The sequence below is a fragment of the Ursus maritimus genome, unplaced genomic scaffold (assembly GCF_017311325.1).
Source record: "Ursus maritimus isolate PB19 unplaced genomic scaffold, ASM1731132v1 scaffold_13, whole genome shotgun sequence".
Taxonomy (NCBI): Eukaryota; Metazoa; Chordata; class Mammalia; order Carnivora; family Ursidae; genus Ursus; species Ursus maritimus.
In genome coordinates, this window is record NW_024423675.1 from 16544630 (window position 1) to 16564200 (window position 19571).

At 32.3% G+C, this 19571-nt stretch overlaps 1 protein-coding gene across 2 annotated transcripts in view; it reads left to right on the forward strand.

The window, feature by feature from the left end:
* The first annotated feature begins 437 nt into the window (after positions 1-437).
* The window catches only part of LIN28B (lin-28 homolog B), a 113642-nt gene continuing 94508 nt past the window's right edge, over positions 438-19571 (forward strand). Inside the window, exons 1-2 of one of the 2 annotated variants that reach the window (XM_008704995.1) lie at positions 438-447; positions 1262-1449. In XM_008704995.1, coding sequence (XP_008703217.1) covers positions 438-447; positions 1262-1449 — 198 coding nt within the window. Of the gene's footprint in view, positions 448-932; positions 964-1261; positions 1450-19571 lie in introns of those variants that run through there. The other variant, XM_008704994.1, reaches the window with a different exon arrangement.

A 19571-nucleotide genomic window follows, 5' to 3' on the forward strand; every position in this document is an offset into this window, starting at 1 on the left:
TCTAAATCGACGATTCACAGGGACCCTCCATTGTGTTTAAGTAAAAGCACGAAATCAGCATTCTGATTTATCGTAAAGAAGCGTCCCAAATTGTCTTTAAGATAACATGTTTGAGTTTTTCATGTTCATTCATAAATTATTTTGATGTCAGCATAGATGAAATGGCGATTGGTTATCTCTTCCTCTTGCCAGCCCCTTAAGGATCCGAGGTGAAATTAGTAGCAAGAAAGCATGTAATTGACAAAGTCACGTGGCTCAGGGGGCCAGAAACTGGAGAGAGAAGAGAAAAAAATCAAAAGAGGGAAAGCACATTAGACCATGCGAGCTAAATTTGTGATCGCACAAAATCAAGATGTTAGATTGATGCAGAAGATCACTCCGTTCCAAAGGGAAAGTTTTCATCTCACGAGTTTGGAGCAGAGGGCCCGTGGGGCAACATGGCCGAAGGTTAATTTTCTTTTCTATTGTTTTACTGTGATTTTCTCTCTTCCTTTCTCTCCCCCTCCCCCTTTCCCACCCTCTTTGCCGTCCCCCCTTCCCCTTTTACCCCAATACTGGGCAGTACCCCCACTCCCCATCGCGCAATGGGGCTTTCTGCAACCTATTGTTATAGATCTCCAAAAATGTTTTGTACCGCCCACACTGATTCACAACTTGAAAAGCTTTCAGTGGGCTATTGTTTGAATTGTTTGAGTGTGATTAAGCGCAGTTTCAGTTAGTGAGCCCAAGAAAACTTTTATACACCTGCCCCCTCCCCCATACCACCCCAACTTTAATTGAAAGTTATTGGGGGGGAGGGGAATGCACATTGCAAATAACCCTGGATTCACTGCTGCCGCATGTGCATTAACTAGTTCTAACCATCTTCGCGATTTCTCTTTCCTCCTCGTGCCCTCAGGAGAGCATAGTTTGCTGAAAATTCCTCTTTGTAAATGGGATCAGTGTTAAATCAGCAATATGCAAGTAAAGTATCGCATGCTGTAGTATAATATGTGCTGGAAAATGGAGTTAAATGAAAAAGTACACGTATGTACAGAAAAGTGGAAGTTGATGTGATCGATAGAACAGTGTGGCTCCCTCCTCCCTCGCTTCCCCCCTTTTAACCCTTTCCTTTTAAATATTTTCTGTAGAAGAAAACCATTTATTCGAGTTTCTTTCTATTTCCTCCCCCCACGCCCCAATCTTTTTTTTTTTTTTTTCTCTTTCAGTGAACAGTTTAGGAATCCAGACTAACTGACTCTTTTTGTCCTGTTCTACTCAGGCGGGGCAAGCAAAGGTGGTGGAGAAGAGCCCGGGAAGCTGCCGGAGCAGGCAGAGGAGGAATCCCAGGTTTTGCACGGAACTGGCCACTGTAAGTGGTTCAATGTGCGAATGGGATTTGGATTCATCTCCATGATAAACCGAGAGGGAAGCCCCTTGGATATTCCAGTCGATGTGTTTGTACACCAAGTAAGCCAAACTTCTTTTCCCCCCTTCTCCTTTTTTCCATGTGCAGGAGTTGGTCAGTAGGTTTGTCAATGGACTTACACTGAAAGAGAAAATCTTTCTTACTATCCTGAGTTAATCCGGTGTTTAGGGTATGTGTATGGGCCCCTTACTGGTTATCTTTTCCTAAACAGAAAATGAAGTCCTTGAAATTTCACTGTTTGGGTGCTGGTGGACTTTATTAGCAGTTCCCCTCTTCATTCGACAGCGAAATTGCTGTAGTGTAGCTTCCGGTGTTATCGGTTGCAATATACTCTGTCGCCTAAGCTGGGTGAATGAGTGGGGAAATGAATGAAGAAACCGTGATCATTTTAAGTTAAAAAAAAAATTGCTAGTATAGGAAATCTATGGTTCTCTTTACTGTAGATATCTTTAGTCACAGTAGCTTCCCCTATTATTTTGTTTCTGCCTCCCTGATAGTCATTTGTAGATTCAAATAAAAATAATTTGATTTTACAGTAAAATAAAATAGAACACTGTTGGCCTACTGTGGATTAGAAGAAATGCCAAGAGAAGATGTTTGGTAATCAAATATTTTAGAAATGTGCTCCCTTTTAGGGCATAGGTCCAAGGATACTGTCTCTTTAAGAAACTGAACTCAAAAAACATGTGGCCAGCTGTGGCTCTAGTTTGTGTGTTTAAAATGTTCAAGTCTGCTACTTTGGGTAATTTCCACCATTGCTTATATTGTGTTGTAATTTTTTAAGATGCTTAAATACCAAACAGAATGTCATTGCTTATCATTTTCAAAATTTTAACCCCAAAACAGATGAATTAATACCTCTCTCATTTTCACTCCTCTATTGCTTAATCTAGAGTAAAAAAAATAATAATAATTACATTTTGTGAGCTTGCTTATTTCACTGAAAGAAGGTAATTCTCTGTAAGGAATTCTTAGGAGTAACAGGATTTAAGACCAAAGAGGTTTATTTTGGCTTGACATTTAAGTTTAAAAAATTGAATGAATGGCTATCAATACTACAGACTAACAGATAGATACATGCAGGAAATACTTAGTATATTTGCATGAAAAGTATGTATTTTATTTGATACTGTGTTGCATGTTGCTGGTAATATTTACAACCTCCTTTACTCCCCAAGGAATATCATCTTCAAATTAAGTATATAAACAATAGAAACATATGAAACCATTCTGTTTTGATCTGTTGTCCTGTGGTGGTTGGTAGCTTCCTGACCTTGCTGTGTGGTGTGTTTTCCTTTCCTAAGGGCCTGGCCATCATTATTGGCTGTTTACATGTGGAAGGATCAGCATAATCTGTGAATTAAAACAGGGTTTAAATACATAAATAGAAGTCCATAGACAGGCTACTGGATTTTATGCCTCCTACATTATATTACAAAATGAACCTACATTTTCTGCTTTTTTCCTCCCTATACTGAATGACTGAAATCACTGACAAATCCATTTTCTCTCAGGCTCTGGCTTTCCCCACTTTGAACCTTTTTTAGGTTGTTAAATTGTTCTTTATGATCTCATAAATTTGTTTTATAGATGAATGAAAAAAAATAGCCCTTTTCTTCTTTGATCACACCTTGTTATAATTTGGTTTCCTGTGTTTACCTTTTAATACTTTCAAATATTAGACATTTTATTAACCAGTATTAATGTTTAGAACCACAAGACATCCAAATTTAAGCCATTTAATGGTTATATGTTGGTAAACATAAGTATATCCACTGGATTATGAAATACTGTATTGCTGAAAAATTTCTATTTATGGATAGTGAACAGTTTCTAGAGTACAATCTTGATTATTAATATTAAACTTGCTTTAATCTTCTGTTATAAATCATGCATTTACTAATAAAACAGTATTAAAATGATATATGAGAGAAATATTCTCATAAAATGTGTACATTTGTATTCTTACATTTTTAGGAAGAAGTATGTAAAAAAGTTGATAAAACTTAAGTATTAACATTTTTGTGATATAAAAACGCAGGGCAGTGATATTCTTTAAATTAAAATTAGAGTGATTCTTCAGGGAATTTTTTTGATGGCTACAGTATTCGTTTTTTGAAATATATCACAATTATGTAGATTTCAGTTGCTTTATTTTTTTCTTCTTGATTTTAATGCCTTGGTAGAGGAGTTTCTATTATATTGGGGCTCACGTAAATTGCATATAAATCATATGAATAATGATTTTGAGCAAGGCAGGAATCCTACAGATTTTAGCCATAAAACTGCAAGTAATAATTAGATGGTCATAAATGATGTGTACAGGTATAATGTCAGCATCACTTACACAATCAGGTTGCAATTCAGGAACCATTTAACAAAAGTTTTTAAAATACTTTTTAAATTATTACTGCCATTTTTACTGTATGATAATTTTTGAAAGCATACTATATTTGATGTATAATTCAAATTAGATTTCCCCCCCATTATGTCCATATACTATTTTGTTATGAGAGAATAAGCATTGTAGGTAATTAAGAATTTTAAATGTTCAGCTGGACCAATTTGTACTCATTATTTTAAGTACATGGAATAGTTTTGGGTTGGTTTTTTTTTTTTTTTTTTGAGTCTTCATAAGTACATGTGTCACTAGATATTTTTTAAGTATTATGAAACAGTTTTAATAGTATATATCTGGGGAAATAAAAAATAATTTTAACATAATATTTAAAAATTCATGCTATGGCTCCCAGGATTTTTTTTTCTTTAAAAAATATTGACTACATCTACTTCAATAATAAATAAATTTAAAAAAACATAAAAATAAACAGGAATAGCAAAAAAAATCTCTACTGCAAAAAACTGCACATCAAGAACAATTTAGTTGCTATGAAATGAAGAGAATATTTGCATGTGTAGTTTTAAAATAGAGCTGTACATTCATAGTTAACATAATTCTATTTAAAATTTGTTGGCAAGAATACAATCACACTTTCTTCTAGTCTCTGTAATGTCACCAACTTCTCAAAAATAAACATGACTGAGGTGCTGTACCTTTCTTATCTTTAGACTTGTTGATAAATGCAGTGAGATTCTGCTATTTGAGGATGGTATGCGACCATTGGTGGTTTAAAAATGACAGTCTTCATTTGACTTCCTAATATTAACTTGCGATTTAAATGATAATATGATTATAGATTGGTAATGAATATATGCATTCTGACACATGCTAATATGGAGACTTGATAGTATTTAATACTTTAAAAAACTTAAGAATATATAAATACTATATTTTTGAATTTTGTTACAGCTTATTGTTTTTGAGTTGTTCCTTAGAATATTTAATAATGAAAATTGGAAAATTTTGACGATGATTTAGTTTGTAAATAGGATATATTTGTAGGAATTTCTTACTTGAGAATCCAGTGCAAAGCACAGAGATTTATCTCTCAACTGAAGTAAGAATATACATACATGGTTAATACAGACTTGGAAGTCTAGGTTGCTACTAAGGTGATTTCATCAGTTAGAGTACAATTATTTTGTAAGTGCTAATATTAATATTTCTTTTAGTTTACTGTTACTGATAAGTTAAAAAAAATGGCACCTACAGTTAGATTGTGGGATAACATGTTTAAATTACCTGGATAGGTCTCTTGCAACCTTTTGAAATATTATAAACTTTGACAAAATTTAAATATTTAATGATAGTTTAGATGAGTCACATGGTAGTTAAAGTTAAGATCTTTTTGGAGAAGGGCAATATTCTCTAATAACTACTTATTGATGTTTATTGTCATTTAAGTTTTTCTTTACATAAGTTTTGATATTTATTTCCAAAGTCATTTTCTTACCTAATGAAAAAAATAAACTTTATTTTGTTGGTGGCGGGTGTAGAATCCACCCTCTTTATTTTCCTCCCTTCAGCTCATTTGCATAATAATATTTTCTTTGTTTTTTAGATTATATATCTGGAATTCTTTGCCATTAACTATGGTATAAAGAATATTTAACATAAATGTATTTCATTTATTTCACTATTTATGTAAGAATTTTTTTCCAGAGAGAAAGTAATTTCAAAATGACTGTAATTTAGCTACCATTACTTGATAGGCTTAAATATTAATAATTTGGTTTTGAATTTTTAATTTAACTTTCAAGTATTGATGTTTTCTTCTTATGCTCTTTATTTCTGGTTTATACTTTGATCTTAATGGAAAACACAAATGTCCATATTACAATGATTTAATGTATTTTATATTCCTTTTATTACTTTGCTCAAGAAAACATCTCAAAGCAATGGAAATAGAAGAAATAAGAATAATTACTGTAACTGAGCTAAATTTAAAGCATTTTTATTAACAATATAGGATATGAAAACATTTGGAGCTAAATAGTTTTTAAATATATGAAAATTTTATGTATTATACACAGTTCAATTGATGTAACAGAGAGTTCATATCTCAGTGATTATTAATTATGCAATTTATGAAAACAGATTTACTCCAGTATGTTCATGTTTAAGGATTTTTTTCATAATATTTCATCACCAAATTATTAGCCATCTTTATTTTTATCAGTTTAGCATGAAAACATTTTTCACATGCAGAATGGTTGTGATTATTATTATTCTTGGGGCTGTTAAAAATGTCAGTGTCAAAAATTATTTAGACAAAGCAAAAATCTTAGAAATTAAAAAATATGATCATTTAACAGTTACAGCCCATTTGTTAGTGAATTATGCATTTTAATATTTTGAAAATGGTTCCTAAAGCTACCAAGTTTTCAAGATGATTTGCCCATTTGACCAGTTTGAAAGAATCCCAAATGAAATGCTTTATAGCTATTTAATCATAAAATCACATGTAAAGGCATTTAAATCAAAATTTTATGACTTATATTGTCTTGAAAGATATTAGATACTTTACTTCTGATTTTCAAATGCTGGTCCATTTTCCAGACCCTTTTGTTTTTGTTTTTGTTTGCTTCTAAAAAGATATTTTTATTCTAATTTAAACATGAAGTGTGAATTGGCCACATATTTAAGGTAGTCTTCCTCATGTTAAATACTGTTGATGCGTACCAACTATACTTTAATAAAAATGAATGAAGATTATTGTTGTAAGTTTTAAATATTTTCCTCTTATTCTTTTTTTAAAGATTATTCACAGAAAAATGAAGGCAATAAATCAAAGAATTGTTTTTTAAACAAATATGTGAGAAACCACTTACAAGTATTTAGCATAACAACTTTAATCTACCTTTAACTGAATCTTACAGTTCTTGGGTTTCATTAGAAGTTAAAAACTTCTTTTGTTGCCTGCATTCAACGTGGTGGATAAGAAGTGAGATCATTGTTGTAAATTTTGTTGCTTTTGGGCAGCAAGGAAGCCTTATTATTTAAACTTGCCAGAGTTCTTTCTGTTTAGAAATTACATAGATATTACAGATAGTTTTGTGTATCTTAACTGAGTCGTTCTTTTGGTATTGTGATTATCCTAAAAATTACTAGTTATAAATATGGTATGGTGTGTTTTTATTTCTAATCCAAGTATAACCTAAACAAATAAAGTGAGGGTATTTCTGATTAATTAAACTGGAAATGTATTACTTAAAATATGATATTCTTTTGACTTGATTTAGAACTACATATGAAATATAGTTATTTTATTATTATCAATTCTTTATATTTTGAGATATTTCTCACTGAATTCAGCTTGTTCAACATATAGTTACTATAGGTTATGGCATTGTAACATATACAGTCCATAGGAAACTTAAGTGGTTTATATTCTTCTCTAAAGTAATTTGATTATAACATCTTCTAATATTGAAAAGTTAACAGTAACATATTCAAGAAAATACATTGTAGATCAGTGGGGTACATTTAGAAATTATCTTTTAATGAGTACTTCTATTGAATGAGTAACAAAAGTATTTGTTATATTGCATTTTGATATATCAGGATTGATCTTATTTCCATCTAGCAACAAATTGGAAAATTATCTGAAAATTACAGACCCCCCACCCAGTGTCTAAACATTTGACAATTTGGAAATGCTGTCTAACCTAAGATTTATAGATAATTGATAGATTTATTCTTATATTTCTTTTTATAACCTGCAGCTAGTTGGAGTAATTAATACCTAACTTTTCAGGGTGTTATATAAATTGTGTAGCAAGTGTGTGTCTAATAAATAAACTGAAATGTAACCTAGTCCTTGCCACAATAAAATCACAGAGAAGTTATTTTCAGTGGCATATAGTCATAGTAGAAAATTAAATTGGTACCTTCTTTTATGTGCTCTCTTTAAAATTGGGCAAAATGTATTGTATAATGTTAATAGCTTAATTTCCATTACAGTGAACTACAAAGCATTTTATTATAATTTTTTGGCATATAATATTGTTTACTATTGTTTGAAATATCAAGATATAAATAGAGACTTGGAAATTAATTAGTTATACAGGTTGTTTTAATAGTTTATCATGAGTTTTACCTGAGTATTCAGTTGTACATATCCAGTTTGTGTATTCTTAAGTATAAGCTAAAGAAAATAGTATTTTAAATAGACCTGCTGTGATAATTTAATACTTTTTGTTCTATAACTAATTAATTAATCTTTGTGAGGTACTATGCAGTAGTATAGCTTCTGGCCAAATAGATCAGTCTTCAAATCCCAGTTCATTGTTTGTAGGGGAAGTGAGTTACCTTGTCAGTGTCTCAGGGTCCCATAAAGGGAGGGGACAAAACAGTAACCACTTTTGTATAGGGTTATTATGAGGATTAAATGTTATTACACATGTAAAGCATTTAACACTGAGCCAGGAGATAGTAAGGGCTCAGTGATGTTTGTTGTACATAGTTAATATTACTAAGAAGTGATAGTATGGTAGACTAAGGGATAAAGCTTCAGAAATGAAGGTTTGGATTTGGCTTTTTCACTTGGTGGTCTTAGTTTTGGCTAGTCACTTTCTTTGCGCTTCAGTGTTCCCATAGATGAAATGTGTTCAATAATATCTTTCCTCTCCATTTTTCAGGGTTAGGGTAAGTGCTCATTGAGGTAGTATACATGAGAATAATTTAAGAATGTAACAATACCAGGTTTTAGTTTTAATTTTTGTTTTGAGCACTATATTTTTATTAATAATCTCACTATGAAAACCGTCAAAGTTTTTAAAAGATAGTGAGCTCATGTCATTTATATTTTGGCATTCTCTGCTTTATTCAGGTATAATTTATATAGAATAAAATTGACCAACTTAAAGTTACACTTAGATGAGTTTTGACAAATTATGTAACTAACACCACAGGCATGATATGGAACATTTCATCACCCCAAAAAGTTCCCTTGTGTCCATTTGTAGTCAGTCACCCTTGAAGACAAAAGGTTTTGTTGTTTTATATGATTATTGATATGTCATAGTAACTGGTTAACTGATCTGGTTCTTTTTAACTTTGTCACCTTAGACATAAGCTACAATTCAGTATCTTTTATCAAATACAGCCCACACTTATTTTAATGTTTTTCATTTCTCTTTAGAGTTATTTCTGCTTGCTTTTTCACTAGTAGTTTCTGTGTTTGTGAAATTAAGATTAATTAGTATGCATTTCACTGATCTTCTGTCTTAATTTCATTTATCCTTATGGTACTTTTCATGCATTGTAAACTCATTGCCTACCTAAGGGGCATAATTAGGCTTATTGATATTCATATTTCTTGTTAGAAATTTAATGAATTTCTATCTCAATGAGTAAACATTCTTAGAGGTGTAAATTGACAAAATGGTGTATTGTGTAAAAGTACTAACTTGTAAGAAAATGGTTACTCTAGAAAAATTTCTGGTTCAATATTTATTTAAGTGTTTTTTTATTGATCACATAGTAGATGTAAAGCACTGTTAGATGGTAGATTTAAGAGTTCTGCTCTCCAGTTTGCTATATATTATTTTCTTCTTTTTAGCAAACTTTTTAATAAGATTTTTCCTATTCTCATTCTTTTCATACGAGGTTTAAAAGCAGTGGATCATTTTTTCCCATCAGCCATTCACTTTTTTATGAAACCTAGTTATGCAACTTCTACCCATTTAAATTGGGGACAACTATGATAAAATAATAAATGTTAGTTTTCAAATCTTGAGCTAAATACAGTGATTTCTTATCAGTCTTAAAATACATAGTTTTCAGATTTCTTATGTAGAAACTATCTTTATCAATGTTTAGAATCATTTTACTGTGCTATTAATAACACACTTAACTTTTATTAGCTGCTTTAACCTTTTTTATAACAATCCACTTTTTAAAAATCAAAACCCACTTTAATTTATTACTTTGTTAATCTTAAAGTTGGCATTTATTTCAAAATCTTTTAAGTTTGCTAATAACTTTAAGATTTTTGTTCAGTTTTATTGTGCTATATTATCTAAAGACTCTATGTAAAATTCAAATTAACTTTACTCTGGCCATGATTTCTTCATGACCATTTATTTCCTTAGGCATTGTAAGCAGTTACCTAGGCCATTACTGATCATAGCTACAATGTTCCCAGATACTATAATACTAAATTCTTTTATCTAAACACTTTCTTCATTCAGATGAATTCTTTATCCATAGTTTCAGTTTGTAACAGAAGTCTGACAACATAGGTTCTATCTATTGCTTTAAAAACTTCATGGATCCTTGATACATTGTGGAGCTTGGAATGAATTCTTTCAACTGTTTTTACAAAGTATGACTTCAATAATGCATCATTTTGCTTATAATATGGAAACACTGGTACTTGGAGACTAATTCCACTTTCAACAACTTCCTTAAATAGATTAAATGATATTAGAGACACATACCTAACACATTTATGTATAAGTCATACATTTAAGAAGATAAATGAATACATTTTTTTTTCAATTTTAACAAGTAAAAAAAGCTGCTTTTTTAAGGACTGGTTAAACTATGAATATGAAATTTAATCACACAGTATTGAGCTCATTTATTTAGCTCTCTAATTAAAATTTTTAGTTGAATACTAAATCTAAGGACAGTTGGATTTGCACGTTTGCCCCTTTCACTGTTTCCTCCCCCATGCCATTGAAGAATTTTGAATGGTGAGGAATTTGCGCCCTTTGGCTCAGGTTGCAGACCCACTTGATCAAGCCAGAGAAGCTGGGGTCAGAACTATTCATTGCTTATCTTTTCCTTGGGCCACTTGTAAATCCTGCCTTTCTGCTCTGTAAAAAATCTCTTTCTCTTAGACCTATAATAAAGCCTGGAGTATAAAGATGGGCATAATAGTTGATGCTTGATTGTGACTCTGCATGGGTTAATTTCATTAATTTAGAAGTTTTTCATTGCATTGCAACTTATTTGCTGTATATAATTTTATTTAAATACATGTTATTTCATAAGATATTACAAAAGCACCCTGTTGGTAGTGAAAGTGTGATGGTACGATATTCTACCTTAGGTTGAGATTTTTACAGCTTTGAAATGTAGTGATTATTTTTCAGTAAATTGAATTAGTTAATTTCAATCAGATCTATAAAAAGTCCCAAAGTATTTATTTTGTTTTGATATGTTTAATTTTCAGTATTTATACCAACAGTTAAAATTTGCTTGAATCAATTATAGTACAAGTTTATGAACTGTATCAATAATGGTGTGAAGACTTTAAATATAGAGCCAGGTTTAAACAAACACAAAACACTTTGTTCTTATCTCAGCATCCCTTAAAAGTATACAGCTCTGGTTCAGGACCTCAGGACCACCCATCACCCTGGACATTGGATACTCCTATTTATTCAAGAAGCTTGTGAAGTATCTGTGTGCTGGTGGGGGATGGTGTGTGTATCTGTGTAGGGAATCACAGTTAGGTGATTTTACCCCAACAAAAACAGCAACGTTGTTTATAAACTGAATTAGGTCCCTATAGAATTTTCTAGTTGTGAAAACTAACTTACATTAAATGCTTCTTATTTTCTGTAAGCTTTGGTTGCTGTTTTCACATTTTTGATGCTTTCATAAGGTTCGAGTGGGCCCCCATTAAGATTAACCTCAATCCATTACAGCTTTTTGGCTTGCAGGCCCCACCCATTGGCCTTGGATAGCTAATACCGAGCTTTTGTTTCTTCCTGTAGAAAGGAAAGGAAAGAAAACTGTTCTTTCTCTTTCATTGTGTAAGTCATGTGACTTCCCTTTTGGTTAGCTACAGATAGGATGGAAGTGAATCTCAAAATGAATAAGATATCAAAGTTTTATGTTTGTATGAAATATTCATGGAAATATTTATTGAATTCATGTGTTTTATGCATATTTAAAATATTTGTTTTTGAACAACTATACCTCAGTTTACATACATTCTGTTGTTTTTTTAGGAAGCCAAAAAAGGTCACTGAATAGATTTTTTAAATAATACTGCTCTTTTTATCTACATTGTGGTACCTTCGTAGTGTACTTATTTTTCTATTTTCTTTTAGCATCATTTGGGGTTTCTGAATTGTAGCTTATTTCTTAGAACTCACAATGTAAAAAAAGTAGAAGTGGTGGTTGGGATGATTTGGCAAGGAAAAATTGCTTGTAGGACAAAAGAAATGTGTTACAGGACTGCATGTAAATATAAGAAGAAGTTAATTGGTTGCATTTTCTCTTGTTCCTCTTCCGTCTAACCTTGAGTAATAGTAAGCATTGTAGGTAGCTGTTTGGGAGAAAGTGCTATGCACCTCTTAGGCTATTAATATAATGGTCAAATGTTTTATTATGAAGTTAGATAATGTGAGGAAAATGTTGATATTTCGTTCTAATGTGGTTATTTAGTCATTATGTTATGATTTAGTATGAATCATTAAATATTTAATCTTTAAGGTTATTTGAACTTGCTCTTAAGCTATCTTTTCAAATATTTAAATTCTATTTTAGTAAACAATATAGTTGTCACTAAATAATAAGTGAAATATTTGAAATAATTGTAGTTTTAAAAGAGTATCTTCTCAAAGTTTTTTAAAATATAGTGTTCTTTGGCACATGATACTTCCAAGCACGTAAATACTTTTAAAAGACTTTTGAGAACAATACTATTTTAAAATCTAGGATGCATTTTTAGTTAAAATATTATATTTCAATAAAATGTTCCAGACTGTTGTTCCATAGAAAAGCGGTGTTTCATTTTTATCATCTTGTAGATCTTAAAAAGCAATGATATTTAATCCTATGATTTTGTTATCAAACCTGGATAATTTGGTTAATTAGATTTCAAAATATGAAAAATTTGTTGATATATAGGAAAGCTTCTTAAGTTTCTATTAATAAAAGTGGATATATCAGCTTTTCAATAACTAGGATCTGGTATGAAGTCTGTAATTAATGTGCTGGTCCATGCTTTATTGACATTAAAATTTATACCAAGTGATTTATTTTACATGCGCTTTGCAACTGAATATTTCAGTTTCTGTTTAATTAACTAACATAATTATTTATTGACATTTTATTTAATGCTTTAATTGTCACCAAATTTTGCTTTTGGGAAAGGCTTAGGATATTAAATCTTCCAATTCTGTGATCTTCATATACATTTATGAATAGCAAGCTATTCATAAAACACCAAGGCTATTATTAAGTATTTAAATCTAGTATTTATATTGATCATTGAGATAATCTATTTGGTATCTTAGTATCACTGTAAGTTTAAAATAAAAATATTAACAAACAAAAGCCTACTTTTAAAAAATTGCTACCGGGGTTTTTTTTTGTATGTGTATGTACTATGTGCTTTTTTCCCCCTGCCTCAAACAAAATTTAATATTTGAAGGTGAAAGGTTAAGTGTTTTCCTTTTATAACTCTGTTTTTTCCTGCAAAAATTTTTTTAACTTGTGCAGAGAAAAGTAATTTTTACAATGAATTTGTATGGCTTTAAGGGACTTCATGTTTGTTCGAAAGTATAAGGCTCATTTGTGGGAGTAATATCATTTGGGGGTTTTCATGTGGGTTATTGTGACTATACAGTTCATGAATAATTTGATTTCTGGATTTTCTTTCTCCTAAAATAAACTTCATAATAAATAGGAAGTAATTTTTTAAGTAGTTGAAATACATGAAAGGCCAAATAAATATGGACATTTGTTTCAGTACATATTCTTTATCTTAGGGTTGTGTGTTTATTTTTGTAAAGACATTCTGATTTTTAAAAATGTTAACAGATAATATTTGGGAAATTGCTTTGTTAGGTGTTGATCACCTTTCCATCCTTTCTGCCTTTACTTTTCAAAACTATCTGGTCACTATTAAACCATTAATATGTGTAAAGGTAATCCAGAATTTCCTATGAAATTCAATTTTGACATCTATTCAGTTACCCAAATTTGCAAAATCTGAATGATTTTTGAAAAATCTCATAAAATGTTTTCACAAACTGAGGGTTGTGGGAAGAGAGGTGGAGGGTATGGGGGTAACTGGGTGATGGGCATTAAGGAGGGCACGTGATGTGACGAACACTGGGTGTTACGTGCAACTAATGAATCATTGAACATTACATCAAAAACTAAAAAAAAAAAAGAAAGTATTTTTCAGAGGAAGATTTTAATTCCAAAGAGTTAATTATTTTGACTTATATTTAAAAAATTTTTAGCTGTAAATTGAAAACAGAAATTACTCAAATTATTAAAGCACTATAATGTTCCTAAGGTATTCCCTGCCCTAACATCATTTGATCTGCCACTAGGAATTATGAAAGCCCTAAGTGGACTCTTGTTAGTCTCCTTCTTCCCCTGTTTTTCCCCTCCCCCTCCTCTTGCCCCTTCGGAAGGAAGCCTGAGGCCCTAGCTCTAGAGATACCAGGAAAAAGCAATCACTCAGCACAAAGTGTCTGTCTTTAGCAGAAGTATCATCCCTTAGAGAAGAGTATGGTTGAGAAAATGTTAATAATAGATAATAGGAGTGTTTCGAATTTATTCTAAGTTAATTTAAAATTTGTTTTTGGTACACCGGATATTACTGTTGTTACTGAAAAAGAAGTCTACTTTGTCTGTTTAGGCATTAGCGAAGTCCAGCCTAGTCCTTCACTTTTCCTCTCTTTACTTAGCTTTGGTTAAATCTTTTATACCTTATCTAATGGCTGCTGCCAGTGATTTTCCTAACTTTGAGGGAGAGGATGAGTTATAAACAAAAGCAATGGATGGTTAGGTAATTTCTAAACACTTACTGATATTTGTAGCATTTACCTAAATTTCCAAAACAAGTGTATATGAAATGTTTACTCTGTGTCAGATGCTTAACCGACTGAGCCACCCGGGCACCCCTAAAGATAATATTTTTGTGTGTAACCTGTTTTTGCTTAGAGGAGGACTTTTGATTTCACAAACTAAATCATAAAATAGGCCAACAGTGAAAATAAATTGATATTGATAGATCTAGAAATGTTGTAATTATTTACTTCCTTAGAGAGGTTGTTCACAAAATCTTCCCCCCCCCCGAGTAAAAAATGCAGATTTAGTGGGGTAAACACTATAAACTATAGTGTAAGATTGTTGAAGGGCCCAAATTTCTTCTATTGTACTGGAGATCTTTCTACTACCATTTCCTCATCTTAAAGGGTAAGCCCTTACTTAGCTACACAGGCATTTTTAAAGTCTCTTCTACTTGTTGACCCTGGTTTGAAAAACTTAAGCAGAATGGTCATGGAATCTCACAATTAGCTTAGTGAGGATTTTAGAAGTCTTAATTTATATCTGACAGATGATAAATGTAATAGTAAATGATAAATGTAAAAGTAAATATTACATAATACTTAGGTCTTAAGGAATGAACCAAAGATATCTTGAAAATTTTAAATATTATCTACTTAAAGGGCAAATACAAAAATACAATAGCAAGCATATTTAGGTAATATAAAAATGGCAATCTTTTGATAGAAGAACTTTAAAAATATCATTAGAATGCAATCATATATTCTTCCTTACTGGTCCAGTCCTCCTCTAGATAAACAAACATTTATGTTTGTTTTGTTTTTTAGCTGCTTGCTAATACTAAGTTCCCACTACTGCATGCCTGGGGATAGACTCCAGTTTGTTACCATTTGATCCTATGCGACATTCATCCAAAGCCACTGGTGTAACTCCCCTCAACCAATTCTTCTGTTCTGCCAACACTAGAGAGCCCTTCAGCTATAGCCTGTCAGTATTGTAGCAATGATGGTAATCATGACATCAGTAACAATGATATCAGTAACAGAATGATAACAATAGTTATCATGTAACTTTCATAGAGTGCTTGCATGTGCCAAGTACTGTACTAAGCATTCTACATCCATTTAATTTTCACAACTCTGAAAGAAAGTTACTATTATTGTCTCATTTTTACAGATGAAGAAATGATCTTGAAAGCCTAATTGCCTAATTTCATGTGGTTGAGCCAGCAGTATGATTCCAGAGTTGTGCTCTTAAATCTCTGGGTTCCAGCAACATTTTTAACTGTTTAAATTTTATATTAATGTGCTTATCTTATGCTGAGTGCTGGAGATTGAATTGTGAGCAAAAAGCAGACAGGAATTCTGATTTCGGGTTGCTTAAAGAACAGTAGGGGAGAGAGACAGATCACGAAAATGAAAATAAAGTAAAAACTGCTTTGAGTGCTATGAAAAAAATGTTCATGGTGCTATAAGTCTGTAACTGTGAGGAACCTGTCCTAGTCTTTGGGTTAGGAAGGCTTCTTTGGAGCAGTAAATTTGTGAAGAGGGATGAGGAATGAGTATACAAAGAACAAGGAAAAGAATATTCTAATAGAGGAAGGGAATTGTACACAGGCAGAAGGGAAAATGGAACTTTATTGGACATTATAGGATTATTAAGATCATTAATATCCAGTCTCTGTCTTTAAGAAGCTTGCGGGTGTGTGTGTGTGTGTGTGTGTGTGTGAGACAGTTACAACAGAGTGATAAATGCTAAGATAAGAGCATTAAGGTAGGAATTGCCCATGCTTTTAGCAGCAGGGAAGGCTTTACATAGATAGAGACCATTTGATATTGGCCTTGGAAATACCTAAAAACTAACAGAATTCATATTGACCAAGAGAGCATATGCAAACTCACGTTGTTTAGAAATCTTGGTGTTCAGCTAATTTTCAATTTTCAATAATTTTTTTATGTCACTTGTACATGTTCATTATACGTTGAGTTATGTCTGGTAAACTCTGCACTTGTGGGCCCAGAATGCTTTTGGGTTTCTCTACCCTAGCCCTTAGCAGAAAAGATGGTGGCTTCTGTACTGTATTTATTACTATAGTTTATTGCTAAGTCTAAAGTGTCTGCAGTTTATTGGAGGGGAAGGACTTACCTGTCTAATTCTCTTCTTAAGTCCAGAGAAAACTGACTAGGATGTTCAATAAATGTTTTAAGTGGCAATATCATTAGGGAGATGAGAATATATTAAGTGTTAATAGTGGAGACCTTGTAGTGAGATAGACCTGGGTTTGAATCCCAGCTCCAGTGCTTACCAGCTGTTTGAATTTTGTCACATTACCTTACCTCAGATTTCCTATCTATAGAAATCAGGTAGCAATCCTAATTTTATAGAGTTGCGAGGATTTGAGTTAATGTATTTTAAGTGTTTAGCCTCATGCCTGAAAGGGGAGTGAGTACCAGGTATTCTGACTGTTCTCCTCTTTTTGTTTCTTTGTTTTTTAAAGTAAAAAAAACCCGCAGATATGCCGCAATTGAAGTAATGCAGAAAAGGATATCTGGTATAAGGGATGGCAGGGCCCACACTTAGCAGATAAATGAGACTACCCACACACTATAAAATGTAATGGAGAAAATACAGTTATCTACATCTTTGTTCATAATAGAAGTAAAGAACATAATGAATGCAAGTCCGTTCCTCAAGTATAGGATGGGGCTAGTCTGTCTTGATATCTACTTGTGTGAAAAAGATCTAAGGTTTTTGTTGTGGAAGCTGTTGGTTGCATACCCAGCATCCATTTCTTCCTTCAATCCTGATCAAAACCCCAGTTCTTTGGTTCATGTATTCACCTCTCTCTGTGTCCCTGGGAAAGATGACTCCACCTTTAAGGAAAGAGGTAGCTTGATCAGTCTAAGTACTTGGCATTCTCTAATAAACTATTTTAAATCCAGGAGCAGGGATAAGACTTAAGTTGGCTTATTCAGTCATGAGGGAGCTGTTATTTACATTTTACTATTAAAAGACTTACTGTTCTTTTACTTCTGTGACTTTTACCTTCTCTGTCCCTTTATTCTATTTCCTTGGGTAGAACTTGCACCAATAACAATTCCTTTGATATGTACTGAGTTCCAGTTTGGAGGACATGCCTCTCACCCTCTTCCATCTCAGGCTTTCCACCAAATTGGGTTACTTGGATATGAAAATTTAGTGTTGGGGCACCTCGGTAGCTCAGTTGTTAAGCGTCTGCCTTCGGCTCAGGTCATGATCCCAGGAATCCTGGGATCGAGTCCCGAGTTGGGCTGTCTGCTCCGTGGGGATCCTGCTACTCCCTCTACCTCTACTGCTCCCCGTGCTTGTGCTTGCTCTTTCTCTCTGTCAAATAAATAAAATCTTAAAAAAAATGTTTAGTGTCATTTCTAACTCATGACTCTTCTTTATCCCCCAGGTCCAATCGATAGTTTTAAAAATAATCTTACATTGCATCAAAAACTGGGGATGTACTGTATGGTGACTAATATAACAAAATAAAAATATATATATATATATAGAAATAAAACAATCAAAATTTTTTTAAAAAGTGGAGAAAAAATAATCTTAAAATGCCCTACAACTTCCTATCATCTATACTTGAGATCTTCATCAGGGCAGTCTTGATTAGGCTGCTTTTGTGTTAGTACCTAGAAGCACATGCGCCTGAACGTCAGGCATATCAGATAAAGAAGCTTTGGCCTATGGTATGACTTGACGTTAGGATCTTCTACTGGTGAACTTCTGCAGGTAGATCACTCCTCAAAGGGAATCTAGTGGTAAGCGGTCTATTCAAGACTTAGCTCCATCAGTTTATTCAACAAAAATTACTGAACACCTCATATGTGAGCTATAGCAATGAGCAAAACAAAATGAGTGGAAAATACCTGCCCTCATGCACCAACTCTCACTCCCCCATCTTTCTATCTTCTATCTCTGCTGTGAAAAATAGGAACATAGACTAACCATATCAAGTATAATATATAGCATCTTTAATTTCTTAAAAACCTCACAATAATATTTGAACTCTGGAAATCAATCTCAGGAAAATTGGAGTATGAGAAAGTAAAAGAAGGTGTTTTATTTGGGGGGAAACAGAAAAAAAATAATACTAATGAGATAACTCTAAGTCTGAATTCTAGAGCATTCTAAAAATTATACTCTGAGGTTCATATAGTAGTATTGTTAAGGAGAACTATAGGTTAATGATCCACAGCAGAATTTCTCGACCTTGGCACTTTGGGTTCAGTTGGACCTTTGGGCCCAGATAATTCTTTGCTGCAAGGGGCTGTCCTGTGCTTTATAGGATGGGTAGCAATATCCCTGACCTCAACCCACTTCACTAGTTGTGACAACCAGAAATGTCTCCAACGTTGCTAAATGTCCCCTGGAGGGCAAAATTGCCACCATTTAAGAACCTCTGATTTAATGACTTTGGTAAGTGCTTTACCAAATATATTATGCTTCATAATTAATATTTTATAATCTTTCCTTTAGACAGAAATATAGTCTAAAATGGTTTTAGAAAGCCTGGACATTTGGAATAGGGAATTACCACCACTAAGTTCATATTTAAGTAACATAATGGATTAAAAAGCTAAATATGAAACATTTTAACATTTTAAGTTTGAGTGTTATGTATTGTTCTGAGTATAGATGTAGTACATGTTAAGTATAGGAAATTTAGACAAAGAAGAATACAAAGACGGTAATAAAAATCACTTACTATCCCATCACCCAGAGAAAATTACTGCTTATTAACTTTTACTATATTTTGTTTTACTGTTTTTCTTCTCTTTGTAACTTAAATTTTAGTTTTGAGTCATTTACGTTTTTATGTGCTTTGTCTAAAGATTTTTTTAAAAACGGGGAAATAATTTTCAGTTCCCTTTTTCAAATTATTACTATAAATTAGAGGAGATTAAAGGTAATTAAATTATAATAGGAAAAATAGGGATTTACAAATTAATTTAG